Source organism: Ursus maritimus, unplaced genomic scaffold (assembly GCF_017311325.1).
Source record: "Ursus maritimus isolate PB19 unplaced genomic scaffold, ASM1731132v1 scaffold_9, whole genome shotgun sequence".
Lineage (NCBI taxonomy): Eukaryota > Metazoa > Chordata > Mammalia > Carnivora > Ursidae > Ursus > Ursus maritimus.
In genome coordinates, this window is record NW_024427107.1 from 22846007 (window position 1) to 22863794 (window position 17788).

Consider the following 17788-nt stretch of genomic DNA (forward strand, 5'->3'; position numbering starts at 1 on the left):
CCCCCCCCCACTATATAGGGTGAGATTTTAGGTCTCTTGCACGCTCTCCCCTCAGCCCCTGCAAACACACACATTTCACCATTCACATGCTGCTTCTTCCCAGTTCTTCCAGAGTATTTGTATCCATTTTTGGTTAAATCAGTAACCAGCGTTTGTATTATTATAGTTCTCTTGTTATTTATACCCGAGCTGTGTGTACCCATCATTTATCATCTCCAAGTTCTCTGACCCAACTGAAAATCTCTGAATGCACTGAAATATGTCAGATATTCTGTTGATTTCATTGTTTTCTTGGTGACCTGCTTCCTCCTGCTCTCATGTGTCTGGCTGCCCTCCAGGCCTGCTGCACAGCTGTCAAGCTCACATGTCCCTTTATCTTTGCCCTGGGGATCCCAGTCATCTCTCCTGCATTGGATTTCCTACTTCCTGGACCCTCTCTTATGGTTTATACTCTCATTTAGGTAGAGCCCCTCTTCCTGTACCTTCCCAAGAAAAGATGTGTAGAATAGAAAACTATTATATCTTGCGTGTTTGACAATATTCTTATTCTGTCCTTGTATTTGACTAATAATGGTATTAGATATAGAATTTTAACTTGGAAAATATTTTCTCTCAGAATTTCAAAGGCATTGCTTTCTTGTCTTCAGGGTCAAATGTTGCTTCAAGTGGTCTGATAACCATTGTGGTTACTGATCCTTTGCCTTGTGACCTACATTTTTCTCTCTGGAAGGTTTTAGATTCTTTTCGTGTCCAATGATCTATAATTTCATGGTAATGTGATTTAATGGGAATCTTTTTTCTTTTTTTTTAAACGAATGAGACAGACACTCAGTGGCTTTGGCAATATATATGCTAGGTTCTGAGTAACCTCCCTCCTAGTTTCTTTGTACTCTCTTTCTAGAACTCCCATTATCCAGATGTCGGATCTCTTTGATCTTCTAATTTTTTTATCTTTTGTCTCCTAATTTCTGTGTTTAATTTTTTTGTTTACTTTCTGGGGAAAATGTTGTTTAACTTCCGAATGTTACAACATTTATATATCTACTATCAATCTTGCTAATATTCAAGAGGTTTTAATTTTCCTTTTTCAAGGTTTTAGTGTTTCCTTCTCTGGGCATCCTGTTCTTATTTCATGACTGATATTATTTAATCTCTTTTGATCCTGGCATTGTTTATTGCCTCTGAGTTTTGTTATATTGCTTTTTTTCATTTAATTTTGGTTTCTCTGTTAGTGGTTTTCCTCAAACGTCTGCTTGTCCTGGGCTGTTCATTCGTATTTATGAGTGAGAATGAAAAAGCTGACAGGAAGCTCTGTGAGCACTGATAGGCGCTCCCGTGTCAAGATCCAGGCATCTCTGTATAGTGATGGGACAGGAACTTGGCTATTTTAGCTGTCAGTACCTGCGGTCGTTTCTCTTGGATGATCGATTTCCTTAGAGAGGAATCTAACAAACTGCTGTGAGCGGATGAGAGTGGGAGTGCAGGAGGAGAGTAGACACTCCTGGTTGCGGTATTCTCAGAGCACGTGGAGGAGAGACCTGGGGGTCACCATTCAGAATGGAGGCTCACTCAGTTTCCGTTCTCAGTTGCTGTCTCTGGTGTTTCCGATCTGGAGTCCCTCCCAAGAGTAGACCTGTCAGGCTGTTGCCTGGCGGCAGAGAATTTAAGGCTCTGTTTCTTATACCAACTGTCAACCGTTCCATTAAAGGAAGTATCTGGAACCTTTCCAAGGTGCTGTAAATTACCTTGCTCATCCAGATTCACTCCAGTAGGCATTTGGCTTTCTCCTTTCTTCTTAGCCATCTGCTTTTCTGCTCCCCAGATCTGGTGGCCGTCCCTTTCCTGCTAGCTTTGTCTCTCTTGATCCTCTAATATTTTTTTGCCTTTTAAAAAAAATCCTTTAACTGTAAGTTTACTGGGAATTGGGAGGCAAATATATGTTCAACCTACCATGTTTAAATGAAAAACAAAGACAAAACCCTATGTAGGACCCTCATCAGGGTTCTGTATCCTTGTACCTCTGCAAGTCTATATCTTGCCGTCACAAGTTATTAGTAGTTTTGCTGACAGAGAATGCTAGTTTCAAAATTATTTTCCCTCAGTGCTTGGAGCCTTATCCCATTAGACCTCAAGCATCCACAGATACTGATGAGAACACTGCTGTCTTCCCATGAATGTTCTTGTTCCTTTGTAGGTAATCTGGGTTTTCTCTCTCTGGAAGGTTTCATAGTCTTCTTTATCCTTGATTTTAAATTGCGCAAATTTGTCTCTAGTGGTAGGATGTTTAAAATTCATCTTGTTTGTTGCTCAGTGGGACCTTTCCACCCCAGGAAGAATGGCTCTCACCTCTGATTCCAACTTTTTTTCTACATGCTTTAAAAGGTACAGTCTTTCTGTTTTGGTTTATCTATCAGGAGAAGCTATCTTCAAAAAAATTCTTCAAAATCTCTGATTTGGGGCTGATTCCTACCACCACCACCTCCGCCCTCCTCATCTATGTACGTATGGACATCTCTGCTGTGACTCCTGTAATCTCAGTGGGATTTGGGGAAGGAGAGAGGGTAAATGTGTATCCATTTTGTCACAAGTCTAGATGGTTCACCTCTCTTTCAATATGATCACCTGATTGCTTATACCTCAGAATGTCCAGGTCTTTATTTTCTAAGTCAACCTGAGTTATTTATATGAATATTCACTAGAATATTCTTAGAGAATAGAACCAGTTTTATTTTGCATCATTTTTGCGCATACCTGGAAAAGATGGCTAAATTATGGCTGTTGATATTTATGCTTAGTTACAGCATTCTCAAACAAAAATGTCCCAAGAAAGATCCTAAAAAGAGAATACTGTGGTTATAGTTTACCTTGACCCTTTTTCTTTTTTTTCCCATCTCTTTTTCATTCTCCCCTTCTGAGTGATCACCATCCCTAAATCCTTTCTTCATCTTTCCTGAGTGTGTGTGTGTGTGTGTGTGTGTATTTTGTTGTTGTTCAACTTACTTTCCACATACACTTTGGAAAAATCAATCTTAAGTAATTCTAGGGTCCACACATCACTGTAGAGCACCTGTGGCAGGGACCCCAGCCCTTTGGTACTCATTGAGAAAGAACACTGAAGAGGTAAATACCTGGTCTTTAACCTTGAAAATAAAACTTCTAGTTCTTCCTTAATTGCTTGGACTACAATTTTTAGTTCTGAACTGTTTCCTTGGACTCCACTAGAATAACAAGCTTTTCAAAAACATTAATAGATAAGTCTTCTAGCCTATGAAGTTGTTCTCAAGAATAGAAGTAACAAAAATATACTTCACTGTGAAAATAATAAATGGCCAGCACTAAAAACTAAATACATGAGGTGAAAAATGATTTTATACAACTCAAATATGTTAAATGATATAACACACCCTGGAACCATAAATACAGCCTAGCTTTATGGCTGATAGTCTCCATATGTATGCCTACCAATTCTGAAGGGTTTTTTAAATTTTGTTTTTGGTGAAAATTTGTACATTCTCTGACCAGTCCAGAAAATGTGGGTATTTTCTAGTCAAACAAGTAAAGACCTCTTAAAAATGTGAACAGAGAGTTTATTAACTGGTACAAAAATTTTAAGTAACATTAAAATTACTCAGGTATATCTTCAAAAATCTTGCTTTACGAAGGTTAGAAATGGTCTTAAAATGTTAATACTGAACTTATAGTTTAAGGTCCTAACCTTGATGAGACTCAAAATTTTTATTATTCATCTCTGAAGAATTTACCATAAAAACAACTCTGACAGTTAAATGAATTTATAGTCAGAAATACTGCTACTCTCCGCATTAAATATTAGGGACTTTTCCAGCCCTATTAAGTTTGCTATTGTCATTCTCGTCATTACATGATAAGTACCAAGAAATATGTATTTTAGTAAATCATTTGTTAGTGAATAATATTGTATACAAATGAAACCGAAGAAGTTTAAATTTTAAGATGCAGTTCTTCAGAGAAAATATCCTAAATTTAAAATTTGTTTCAGAATTGAAAAGGGCTTAGCTTTCCCAGCTGTCTTTGGCATAGTCAGGCTTTTCATCAATGCTGAGTCCGGGATGAGAAACTGAGAGCGGTCTCTGTGGCTGACCTGCAGAATAACCCACCCTTAAGCCACTTTGTCTCTAGCTCACTGGTTCTCCAATCATAAAAGAAGACTAATACTTCTGTGTGTGTGAGAGAGGTCATCGCATTTATAATAAAATCTATGTCTTCCGTAATTTATAACTGCCTTCCACCCCAAACAGAAGAAAATGTAGGCTGTAGACAAAAAGTAGTAAGTTTACTTCAATTAAACCAGAAGCTAGTTTAAACTTAAATCTGAAAGATGATTTTAGTCAGCTTCAAGTTTTAAGCCCTAGAAGTAATCTTAAATGCTAATGTTGATAAAATTTTCGTAATTAAAGCATTGTTTCATTCATTGGTGCCAAAATTCTCTTCATGAAAATTATGGCATTTAAGGAACTTGTATTGACCTAGAATGAACATTTGATTGGTCTTGTCAATTAACCAAAGAAAATTTCTTCTTCAAAAAAGTATTTTTAATATAGCTGTTGGGTTTTCATTACAAAACGCTTACTAAATCTTAACTTGTCCTGTGGAAGATTATTTGTGACTATTTTCTTTAAATTATTATTTCAAAATTTATGGAATAATACATGGGAAATGTATGTGTGAGAGTATACATAGATCTCTATACATGTTTTAAAGCGAGAAGTTTTTAAGAGATTACAGAACAGAAAGAGGGAATGCAAGATTCAAAGCATGGATACCCTTAAATGCCAACTACTCACCAATAAACGGACCATATTGTAGTAATTTTAGTGCAAACAGACATGTATTCTGTGTTGTGTGGGCCACCTTTGAACGAGAGGACTCTGTAGAAGGCCAAGGACACAAAACCACAGGAATCTTTAGGGTGGGTCCTCAACGCAGTAAAAATAAAAACAAAGGTACTGGGTATCTTGAGAACTGGCCCGTGCATTTTCCTTCTCTACTTTGGAGTGTGGCAATGATGTGTTCAGGGACTCTGGCCAAATGGTTTTTGAAGGTTTATGAAGCACTGAACATGACTTGGTAATGTTTAGCATGTTTACAAACACATTCTGAAATATTTATATCACAATCTATATAAAAATAAAACTGTGAACAGCTGGACAAGAACACTGATCTACTCGCCGAACTTTTTTCCAAGTTCCTTGACATCGAGGATTGCCAATTGCTTGCCAGTGGAGAGTTTGATTTCTGAAACGATATTTTGAAAATGTTAGTTACGCTGAAAGCAAATCAAAAAGAATTCTAATTTACAGGATCATAAATTGAGGTGTTTTGTTGTTGTTCAAAGAATGATCATACCTGGAGTTTTGAAAGTGCATTAAAAATGGAAATTTTAAAAAAATGATCACAAACTGAGTTTCCCTTCTTAGGGGTTCCATCAAAACAAATTACAAATTAATCTCTATTTGAGGATACCCTCCTGTTGAGAGAGCAGTTTGAGATTACTGTATTCCTTTCTCCCACTTGATCTGAATATATGAAGTGTTACATAAAGGAAAATGGCTCCCTGTTTCACGTATATTTAAATTAGAGGGGTCTGCCCAAATGAGCTCTTGTAATCTTCAACTCTTTGATTCCATAATGAAAAAATGGGAGAAGCAGGAAGAGCAAAGCCAGATTGTTGGAATTATTGTTTCTAAAGTCATTGTAACCTCAGCCAGGGTTTAAGGTACTTTCTGGGTACAAATTAAATTATAAATTCATTTAAAGACAAAATATGGATGAGATATTCAGGAAAATAATCAGTCTAAAGATTTGGTGTCTATTTGATATGAATGTCTTACCTACTTTACTGTTCATGTGGTGTACTCCTTACAAAGGCTATTAGGCACAAGTGACTAATAAACATAAATTCAGGTTATAAATATTAAAATATACTATGGGAATAATGACTAGCTGGAAAGGTCCGTATTTTACTTTCTAATCTGTATTTTTACCAGTTCTACCTGACACGCTTAAAACCATAATCCACATGTGACCAAAATTGGTCTTTGTCCAAGAGCTCACCAGCATGAAGTCTACTCTTCTCTTAGAAAGAGTGTTATCAGATTTAACTGATAAATGAGTACAGGATTGGGATAGATTTTTTAGGGTAATAAAGTGTTTTCAGGGTCAATTCTTTTGTACAATTTATAGATTTCTGTAGGTTTCCGGTTCTGCAAAGCTGAGCCCACCACCCTTTCAGTCATGGTTTTAGGACTACCCCCATGGAGCAGTGGTTCTGAAACACTGCTGTGGGAGTGAATCGTCTGGGCAGGGGTCAGCAAACCACAACCCATGGGCCAAATCCAGCCCACCATTTGTATTTGTGTGGTCTGTGAGTTTAGAATAGTTTTTTGTTTTTAAAGAAACTCAAAAGAAGAATATGTCATGACACATGAAAATTACATGAAATTCAAATCTTAGTGTCCATAGATACAGTATTTAGAACAAAGCCAAGTTCACCTGCTCACACAGTGTCTGTGGCTGCTTTCATGCTATGATGGCAGAGTTGAGTAGTGAGACCATATAGCCCACAAAGCTGAAAGTGTCTACTCTCTGCCAACTCTTGACCTAGAAGATGGTTAAAAATTCACCCCCAGGGGCGCCTGGGTGGCTCAGTCCATTAAGCGTCTGCCTTCAGCTCTGGTCATGATACTAGAGTCCTGGGATCGAGCCCTGCGTTGGGCTCCCTGCTCAGTAGGGAGCCTGCTTCTCCCCCTCTTCCCTGTTCGTGCTCTATCTCTATCTCTGTCTCTCTCAGATAAATAAAATCTTTAAAAAAAACAAATTCCACCCCCAAAGATTTTGATTCAGTTCATCTCAAGTGAGGCTCAGGAATCTGTATTTTTATTTTTAAGATTTTTTTTATTTATGGGAGCGAGAGAAAGAGAGAGAGAAAGAGCATGAGCAGGGGGGAGGGGCAGAGGGGAGAGAGAGAAGCAGATTCCCCGCTGAGCAGGGAACCCAGGACCCTGAGATCATGACCTGAGCTGAAGGCAGTCACTTAACCAACTGAACCACCCAGGTGCCCCAGGAATCTGTATATTTTAAATCACCATCCAAAGAGGTTCTGATTCAAGTGGTTTTCAAAACACTGCTTTGGAGTGATCAGGTTTTCAATCGTCAGTTGGGAGCAGGCTATGAACCCCAGTATCCAAATTTACCCATTCATCTCTGCTATAGAGCCTCTGAGTCCCATTGTGTGAACTGGGCCCTGGATTCAGGAATTGCTAGAGAGGGTTCTCCTGACTTTGTGTTTTGACTCCCAAATCCTGCCCTGAGATGCTACGGAATGGTCTGCTGTTCAGGACACAGAGAGGACAGGTCTCTCCAGATGAAAAATAAGAAGAGTCCTTCCACCAAAGTTTCTCTCTTACCCATCCGAGTCCAGGCCATCTCCGGAACAGCGAAGGCTCTCCGAGTTCATAGCTGGGGGCTGGCAATCGACGCACACTGTGTACCCCTCTCGGAGATACTGCATCCATCGGGTCAGGGGGCGGTTCTCCGTAGCGCAGTGATGAGTCAGTGACTCTGTCTTGAACTCCATACAGTATCTAGAGCAAAGAATGCAACACTTGCGCGTGCTGTACTGGGAGACAGCCTAACGCCGAACAAAGTCTTAGGAAGCCTGCAACCCCCAAGGGCACCTGGCCGACTGGAGAAGGTGGTGTGGTGGATCTTCCCGGGCTACACGCCGGTCACAGAACACCTGGTAAAGTTTCTCACTTGCCGAACTACGATGAGGGACGATGCCTGACTGGCAACTACAGTGAAGTCTGTGGCTCTTTTCCAATCCATGATTGAATTACCTGGTCAACATGAGTTTGCAGAAATTTGGATATCCTGTTTCCTATCTAATCTGACCACCAAATTGTGTCTATAAAGCACATTTCAGTAGGAAAATAGCCCTTAATAACTCTGCTGATAAAGAATAAGAGAAATCAAATAAGAACTTACTTGAGTCTTGAGTCTGAGAACATGTGAGCCCCTGGAGGGCTGGTCCTCCGTGCCCGGCCCGGCACCCGTGCTTTTCTGCCCCACAGACGTTCCCACGGGCCTTCCCCGTGCTCCCCACCCGGCTCACCTGCGTGATCTGGGCTAATGATGAGGAGTTGGGACTTGAATCCAAGCATCAAAGTTATATTGGGCTCATAGATAAAAAGAAATGGGCAGCTGGAGACGTTTTTCTGTGACAGAGGATAGTGTCACCTTCCACTGAACTGTGGAACTCTCTAGCACCGTAGTGACTAGACTCCGAAGGCCCAGGGAGAGCATCCAGACAAGGGTGAACACTTCAGAGTCTTGTACTAAAAAGCAACATGATTTTACAATTCTTCAGGGAAGCAAAACATAGTAAAACTCCTGCATGTTGTGTTTTCGGTTCTAATTAAGCTCCAGTGGGCTAGTTTCTTATCCATAGAATTATGAGCTGTCCTAGGTTAGACGAAAGTGATTGGAAGGTCTGCTTCCTCGAGCTTTAACAGTGGTAGGCCATTCATTAGGTACCTTTAGGTACCGAGGTGGGAAATTCTGTGACGCGGCTTCAATCAACTTCAGTCAGACAGCTTAACCCAGACGGCTCTTCATTATTTTCTCATTAAATTCTCCTAACAACGCCATGTGGTAGGCATTAATATTCTCATTTTTGAAGAAGAAAAACTGAGGTGGGACAACACATCCAAGGTGTTCTGGCTAGTCCATGGCAGTGTGGGGATCTGAACGTGCAGCTGACTGGGGTCCCTCCGCTGACAGCTGGAGAGCGGACTTCGGGTAAGCATGGGGGACCATCCCAGGCGGTGCCTTCTGTCCTGATAGAAATGCTCAGAGCTGACGCATGGACCACTTTCAGATTAACCAAACACAGGTGGTGCTAGAGTCCATGTTCTCCTAATGACTCTAAGAGGAACATTCTGAGTTCGATTGATAAAGTGATACCATCATTTTATATAGTGTGTTTCTTGTTGATGAGACCTCAGAGACAAATCCTGGCGGCCTCACAAAAACAGGGAAGAGAGAAGTAGATCCCAGCTTTATGGTAAAGGGTCATGTTTTACCCAAAGTCAATGAACAAGTAACAGAAGAAACCCCATCCTACCAAGACAAGCTTTGTGGGCTGACTTGGCCACACAACTGCAAAAGCATAAGCTGAAAAGCCCAAACCAAACCATACAAAACAAAAACACCAAATTACCCGGTGTCCTCTGTGTCTGTAGACCACTGTGGAGAGGTGGCTTGTCTTGTTCTCTCCTTGTTGAACGCAGAGGTAGTTATAAAGGCAGGGACTAGGAAAGAGAGAAGGGCGTTGGACACATGCAGCCTAAAGTTCTCGGAACGACCCTTCCCAAACCTGGTGTCAATCCTGTCTTGAGCCCCCCATCCCTAAGTGCAAAGGGCCGCAGCACACCTCCAGGAATGAGACGGGGCCAAGTTCCCGTGTCCCCAGAACCCAGTTCGAAGAAGATCTGTGTGCACACTGATGGGAGGGAGAACTGCAAGCGTCTGACAGGCAGACTTGTCCTTGGTAATAAGCTGACACTGTGTGAAAGGGGAGGAAGGGGGGGCATGGGGACCAGGAATAGAAACGTAGAGGAAGTAGTGAAAGATGAGAGCAAACCAGGGGGAAAAGGAGGGAATGGAGAATGGGAGAGAAGGTTTTTAAAGATGAAGAGAAATAGAAGAGAAAAGGGAAAGACAGGAAGAATAAAGTAAAAGAATAGGAGGGAGAAATAACAGAGGAAGAAGACAAAGGAGAGGGAAAAGGGGATGTAAGGAGAAAAAAAGACCACAAGAGAGAGAGGAAACATGAAAAGGAGAAAACCAAAGTACCAAGGGAGAAGGTGTGAGTGTCCCCCCCCAACAGGTCCTCTTGACCCCAGCCTGGAAACTTCTGCACCTCCCCTGTGGTCTCAGGGTGACTGCCTGGTGCCGGCCAGCACAGCAGCCTCCCCATGCGAACCCTCAGCCTCAGGAAAGGAAAGTGAGGTTGGTCCTCTCCTCCTCCCTGTTCCCCACCCCAGCCCAACTCCGACGCTCTGGACTGGAGAGAAGAAAAGGGGCCAGGAACCCTCCCACCTCTGCTCTCTTCTTTCACCGATTGCGTGTCTCATTCTGTTCACTGCTAAATATGGGGCGGCCGATGATCCAGGACAGCGCCTGTATCAATGTCCCGACCCTGCTCTGCTGTCAACTCAAGGAAGGCAGGGTTTTGCCCTGGTCATCACCGTGGCCCTCACACGTTGACACACTCAGTCAGCACGTAGGCAATGAATGGTGGCTCAGTGAGTGAGTGAATGAAGTCACGGACTTGCCACCAAGCCACATGGGTCCTACCTCCCTGTGGTCTTCTGTTCCTACACCGAGCCCTGTGGCTGAGACGGCGCAACAATCCTGCCTACCTTTCGTTTCAGAAACTGGACCGTCCCAGGAAGGGTAGAGACCAGCTGATGTTGGCTTGTGCGCTGCCAAAGTCATCATCAACGTGAACAAAATGGCAAAAGGGCTGCAAAACAGATGCGTCCGCGTGCATTTGTCCTGGCTCCTCACTGGCTTCTTAGGGCCACAAGGTGGCAGCCGAATTCTCGTTTAGATTTTCTCAGGGAGGCCTTTTGCTATGACTAGGGAATGTGAGACCGAGCGGGTGGCCACCTGCTCCTGAGAGTTGCCGGTGTCCTTCTTGTCCTAGGTGGCTTGTGCTTAATGCCTTCGGTGTGAAAATGACTCACTTCTAGCAGCAGACCTCAGAGTCGCAGCTGGGACACTCTTCCTCGCTGCACTAGCACGTTTAATCTGTTTAATTGTTCTCCAGAGAACATGCCTCTCCCTCTAAATGGGACCGTAGCTTTGGAATTTCCCAAACCCGGGGACAGAATCAGAAAGAACAAGGGAGCGCATGTATGTTAGGAACTTACTGTTTCTCTTAGATCTAATTCTCTGGAACACAAACATGGAAAGGATTTTAGCTTTCCCACGTATTGTTTCCCCTTCTGTTCTTCTGACAAATTTCGGAGTTTATTCGGGAAGTGAAGAATGCAATCGCTGCCCAGTGCACGTGGCATTGGACCAGTCAAACTATGACATTTTCAGGATGTGTTTCTTTAGCTCAAAACATTTATTTGATCTCCTTAGTTGTACCGCATGTATTATTACAGAAGTTCAAAGGCAAGGCACTTAATATATAGCTTGGGGCGGGGAGGGGAAATGAGGTTAGGAGGTAGAGGGCAAGTATGTGACTATAATATCTGATATAAAATCCTTAGAAAAAGTTCTATAATAATAATAATAATGAAAGCTAACAATGAGACACTTCCAAGTTTCCAGGCATAATGCCGGGCACCTTTCATGTGTGAATGCATTAATTCTTACAGCCCCCCTCTGGGTTTGGTGCTATTATTTCCCCATTCCACAGATGAGGAAATTATGGCACAGAGAGGTTAAGGAACACGCTCAAGGCTCCCGTCTGAACACGGCAGTGTCAGGCAGTATCTCCAAAACCACGCTCCTCGCTGCCTGCAGACTCTGTAACGTAGATCCCAACGTTTCATTGTTTATGCGGCGTATTTCCTAGGAATTGCTTAAATTCTGTTTTATTTTCCCTTTCAGTCCCTAATATGTCCTTAATATGAAGTAACTTTAAAAGAGGGGAGGGAACATCGTGAGCCCTCTACCTGGAGTCCCTTCAGGCCCCCTGGCAGAGGGGGAGGGCTGGGGCGGGGCCTGGGCCCCCGGAGGGTGGGGGGTGGGCTCACGGTGGGCACAGATCAATGCCTGCCAGGACAGTGCCTTGTGTGTTTCCAGCCTGCTTCTTTACAAAGTACCTTCCCGTCCTCTGTGACTGGTCCCCCCAAAACCTTTGTGAAGAGGTTCCCTAATGAGGTGTTCTCAGAAAACTGAGGCTCACAGACGTTAAAGGAAGGGAAAATGATGAAGCAAGGACCCCAACACAGAAGACAGCTTCTGGTTTTTCAATCTACTGTCCACGTTCAGTGCCAAGCCTCTGAGGGTAGGACCTATCCTGAAAGCCAGCCAGTCACCTTGTGTCTTCTGTGTCCTGCCCCCTCGAGCCCTGGCTTGGCTCACTGGCACATTCTACTGAGAGGGGGCACTTCCTCCGTGAACGAGTCTTCAGAAACCAGACCAGCAGCCAGATTGCCCGGGGTTCTCTGAGCCAGCTCGACTTTTTAATATCTCCCCCAAACTTAATTTCCATTACTTGAGAGTGGTAAGTAATTTAGAAATTGTTTTTGCCTTCAGTCCCACTGTGGCTTATGTGTGGAAGAACACAGCCGGGTGCCCGGGGACAAAGGCTCGCAATAAATCTAGTTCCCCCGCCTTCCCCCTTCCTGGCAACAATATTCAAATGTAATAGATTCTTTGTTAAGAGGCCATTTGCCAACTTTTCTGGCGTCCTATCAGCCTACCATTGTTAGGTTTTACAACAGCTCCACTTCTAAAAGCAGACTTACTTTGAACATGAAAGTAAACCGAATTTGCTTAGGGAATTTCATGAAGTCGTCTGACACAATGGGGTGTCACCAAGGCAGGCTTAGAACCGCTGGTCTGTAGATATAGTGTAAAAGGGAACAGAATGAAAATGTGACAAATAACACCGGCCCGGAAGCACCCGGCTTACGATACACATCGATCTCCTTTTAGGAGGAGTCAGGATGTACAGCTAATGCAGTAATTGGGCTTTTTGAATCTGTTTTTATGATAAAAATAGAGGCAAGATCTGCATTGAAGGAAATGGGGAAATTCAATAGCTACTTGATCATTAATAAGAGAGCTTCAGTGATCGTGTTTCAGTCACGGGTCTCACGGAGCCTTTCTAGTTCTACTTAGTTACCAGAACCTGCAATTGGTATTTTAGCTCTAATGATAACCGGGGCAGCAAAGCAACATCAAGAGGGAAAACCCCACAGGATTTAGAGCCCTGAGACCCAGGGTTAGACTCTGGAAGTCCCTCACAAATGCTGTCGCCTCCCTGAGCTCCAATGTCTTCTTGGTTTCAAGCATAATGAGGCTGTCCCCTTTTCAAGGTAAGCAGGATACTGGGCCCTCAAAGATGTCCATACCCTAATCCCCAGGACCTCTGAACATGTTATTTCATAAAAAAGGATTAAAGTTGCAGATGGAATGAAGGTTGCTACTCAGCTGACCTTAAAATGGGGAGATGATCCCAGATTTTCTCAGCGGGCTGGGTGTAATCACAAGTGTCCTTCGAAGAGGAAGAGGGAGGTGTAACTACAGAAGAAAGCACAGAGATGCAATGTAGCTGGATGTGGAGAAGGAGGGGGGCCCATGAAGAAAGAAATGTGACCGTCTCTGGATGATGGAAAAGGCAAGGAAACGGATTCTCCCCAAAAGCAACGCAGCCGGGCCAGCACCCTGATTCTAGCGCAGGGAGACCTGGGTTGCACTATCCATGGAACCCTAAGATAGTACATTTGAGTTGTGTTAATTTGTGACAGTAGCCTTAGGAAGTGAATACACCCTCCTGTAGGATTGCTATGAACACTGAATCAGTAATGTCGATAACAGCTCTCTGCCCTGCAGCAGTGAGGGGCGGCTATGCCGTGCATCCAAGCCTCCTGCCCTGCGAACAGGAAGTCCAGTGCAGGTGGGGGGGGGCAGTCACAGGTGACCATGCAGCAGGACTGAGAGCCCCCCGGTGGAGGACGGTGCTCCTTCTCCGTGCCTCCGCACCAACCCGCGCGTCCTGCTCTCTGGGCGCTCGCTCATCACGCTGAGCTAGAATCAGCTGTGGCAGGTGCGGTACTCGAGTCTGCAGCTCGGGACTCCAGCAGAGCGCTGGCCCGAGTAGATGTGCAGTGAACCGCCAAGGAATGACACACGTAAATGAACGCATGGGAATTGCGGGGCAAGGGGCTCAGGGTGATCCACCAAATTGCATTTTCACGTCACTGCTCTCGTTTCCCTTTTGTTGTCCTTCATTGTCCCAGGTGTATTCCACAGAACACTAGTGAGTCAGTGAGATCCCCTGGGAAAAGGGGTCATTTCATCAAATAAGGTGGGAAAGCATCCCATAGTCTATCTCCCTCTTGTAGAATGAAAATGCTTATTAGCATAGTAAAGCCTCTGAGAAGTTCTTCGTTAGAGAAAATAGTCTGATTTACCCCCACATTTACCTGACTAAACCCCTGTTTTGCATTTGGGAGCCTCTACCTTCAGGAAAGTGGCATGTAGGGATCCCGCTATGAGTTGGGGGCTGAGGGAAGAACGGTGCATCCATACTTGGGCTAGGGCAGCGGTTCTGGAACTTCGGTGGGCAGCAGAGTCCCCTGGACAGCGCTAGGCCCAGCTCCAGTGATCCTGACCTCGTGGGTCTGGGCGGGGCCCGAGGAACTTGCCTTTCTAACGGTTTCCCAGCTGAGGCCGATGCTGCTGGCTGGGGACTACCCTTTAGGAACCACCAGACTGGAATATTCGAGGAGTTCTGTCTTCCCTGACCGGCCTGTGACAGCCACGGCATCCCAATAGGAAAGTGCGTCTCAGGAACCGAAGCCAGGGCAGCAAATGCCAGTGCCCTGTGCCCAAGGAGAGATTTCTCCTCTCTTCCAAAACTGGATTTTACCTTACCTTATTAGGAAAGGCGGCCACTGAGTACAGACCTCTCCTGTTGATGTTATTTCTAAGTCACTAACACCTTGTGGGGAGTCATCTATGAAGACTGCTGCTTTATAAAATCCTCTTACTGGAGTTTGGTGGGAAGGGTGGGTGAGAGGGGTAATTTGGGAACACGAGGACATGCGGAGGAGGACAGCCCCGGGGGCTTTGTCCGGAGGATAGAGTGGACACCTCCAGGCAGAGATGAGAACCCCAGGGGGCAGAGTGTGGGCCCAGTGCTCCCTGCCCTTGGCCCACGTTCCATAGCATCCTCTTCATTGACCTTCCTGTCCCTTTTCCCGTGACCTGCATAATGCTGTTGTAAAGAGATCCCGGACCGCAAAGCGGGTCTGCGACAGCCCTGGTGTAGCACTAAAGAGTCAGTCGTACTTAAGAACTACTTCTAGCAACCAGACCCCGTAACTGAGCGAAGTAGCTGCCTCTTGATAGATCAAGTATAGGTTTTAAGAGTCATCCAAAAAATCAGTAATGTCCTACAGCGACTTCCTCCCCGAGTCTTTTCTGCCACGCTCCGCAGAGTACACGAGCCGACCGTGGTTTTGTCCCACGACTGTTTCTGTGAGCACTCAGTTATTTCCCCAGAAGCTTCATCTGACTGCCGTGTCCACGAGACGCCTCCCCCCTGGCCCTTCCGTTAGCCACTCCCCTACCAGGGCCATGGTTTCAAATCACAGCTCTGACCACATCAGAAAATGCTCCAGTAGCTCTCCAGGGCCCCTAAGATGAAGACCAAAATCCTAAACAGAGAGCTCGGGGCAGACACTTGCTTCCCCTCTCAATGCCAGCCCCACTCTCTGTGCTCCCCAGACTCTGGCCTTCCTTCAACCTCTCAAACGGGCCTTTGCTTCCCCGGTGTTAGAGAAATGAGCCAAAGATGTCTCTAGGTTGTTTACTTCCTCACAGCGGGCTGACTACTGTGAGCTCCAAAGCCTACTGGCAGCAAACTCAAATTTTTATGCATTCAGATTGGGTTTTTATTTTTATTTTTTTAAGATTTATTTATTTTGAGAGAGAGAGAGAGAATGCACACTTGAGTGAGCATAGAGGGAAGGGCAGAGGGACTCTCAGCTGAGCACAGAGCACCACTGGGCTCGATCGCACGACCTTGAGATCACCACCTGAGTGGAAACCAGGAGTGGCCCCTCCACCGATTGAGCCACCCAGGCACCCCCCAAATTGTTTTACAAATTGCCAAACAAGGAGATTTTTAGCCATTTGGGCCCTGCCTGCTTTACATACCCTGTGAAACCACACCTGGCATCTTCTGGCCATTGATGAGCTAAAAAGCCTTGGAGTTGTAAGACCCCCAAGCTGCCACCACCCTTGCCCTTCGAAACTCTCTGACCCATGCTGCTTAGTTGCCATCACCTAGACACACAGCCCCTGGCAGATTCCTCTCCTCGCCCTCCGGATGGCGGTCCCCACACCATAGCCTCTGGACTTCCCCTTCTCACGCAACCCGATCCAGACACCACCCAAAAAAGCTTATTGTGGATTACCGCCTCTTGTAGTCCTGTTTTCCCTACATCAGCCCCCAAATCCCTTGAACCCCGATACCTGACTACCTGGTTCACCATGCCAGTCTCTGTCTGGAAAGTTCTACACTTCTCAGCCTTACCTCCCCTTCCTTAGGGAAGTCCCTTCCCCTCACCACTCCTGGGGCTCCCCTCCTCCCCCAAGGCCCCGGGGAAATCAACTTATTACACACCCTCATAGCTCCAAGCAATTCACTCGTTCAGGACCAGTTGCACCAAATTGCAGCTGTAATTTTCTGGGACTGATTTCCTAAGATCATTGATTATCATCCCCCCCCACCCCCACCCCCAGACTGTGATCTGCCCCACAGCAGGCTCACGCCAGCATACGTCACCAAGGTAACCCTGGCACCCAGCCCAGTGCCTGGCAACCAGTAGACTCTCAATAAATATTTGTGCATAGAATAAAAAAGGAGCAAAATGGCTTGATGAGTGTCATGTTGGCATAAAAATGTCCAGGTTCCTATGAAAGACATATGACCTTTGTTATCCTGAGAAGTCAGTGTTTTGTTCTATCAGATTCAACAGAGATGACCACATCGGTGTTGGCCTGTTTGCTTATTTCTTTGTGAGCTTTATACAGCTCCGGCTCATTCATAGGCTGAATTCTGGCCCCCCCACTGGCCACTCCACAACCAGAATGATCTTTTCAAACCACAAATCTGATCACACCAGCCCCAATGCAGTCAGCTGGAGAGGAGGACCAGGTGTTTTACGAGAATAATTTATCACTGCTTGGGAATTAATCCCTTTCCTATCACCTTCGCACGTGTGTGATGAGTGGACCGGACTGCACAGGAATTAAGGTGCAGGAGGAATAGTTACCTTGTGGACACTTACTATCCGGTGTGACATACTGTCGTCCTACCTCAAGTCCTTTGTCGCCAGCTTGAGTTTGCTAAAAATCAGAACGCCCGTGTCCTTTCCGCCGAGTGCACGCCCAAAGCGGGGGCCACCACGGGGTTCAGAACACACCGACCACGGAGGGGGTGGGGGAGGGAGGCCCTGCGGCAGCCGGCACTCACTCCTTTATCAAGCATTTCCTGAGCTTCCTGTCCACCCTGGGCGGGCCGGCCCATCCCGCTCCCCCGCCGCGCACGGAACTTTCCCCGCTGGCAGTGCGCACAGACAACAAAGGCCGCCACCGTGAAACCCCCAGTACCGAAGGAGTGCCCGCAGTCCTGGCCCGGGGCCGTCGAGTAGTCCAGGCAGCCGGCTCTCTCTTCCAGGGGCGGGCAGGGCGCGCCGCCGTTCCGGGGCTCCTGCTGCACCGGGCGCCTCCGCACGCGGGCCGCGGGCTTGCACTGGTCGGCGCAGCCGCTCCAGGGGCTCCACTCCCCGACGATGCACGGGCGAGCTGAAAAACAGCACGGCGGGATGGCACGCTCACCTGGGCAAACCCGGCCGCCTGCCGCCAGCTCCCGCCAGCATCAACAGTCGAGGTTAGCCCACGCAGACCGCGCTTTGACTGCGCCCTGGACCGGGAGGAACACAGTCTCAGCAGGGCTCGGTGGACCGGGACTCGCCCCCGCCCCCCCCCG

General features: G+C 45.8%; 1 protein-coding gene across 1 annotated transcript in view; it reads right to left on the reverse strand.

Annotated features, from left to right (window-relative positions):
* Window positions 1-3550: 3550 nt before the first annotated feature.
* Window positions 3551-17788, reverse strand: part of SBSPON (somatomedin B and thrombospondin type 1 domain containing) — a 23545-nt gene continuing 9307 nt past the window's right edge. The window contains exons 2-5 of the mRNA XM_040626181.1: window positions 17410-17604; window positions 9260-9350; window positions 7446-7622; window positions 3551-5274 (exon numbers count right to left, since the gene is read on the reverse strand). Of these exons, the coding sequence (XP_040482115.1) occupies window positions 5157-5274; window positions 7446-7622; window positions 9260-9350; window positions 17410-17604 (581 nt within the window). The 3' untranslated portion in view covers window positions 3551-5156. The remainder of the gene's footprint in view (window positions 5275-7445; window positions 7623-9259; window positions 9351-17409; window positions 17605-17788) is intronic.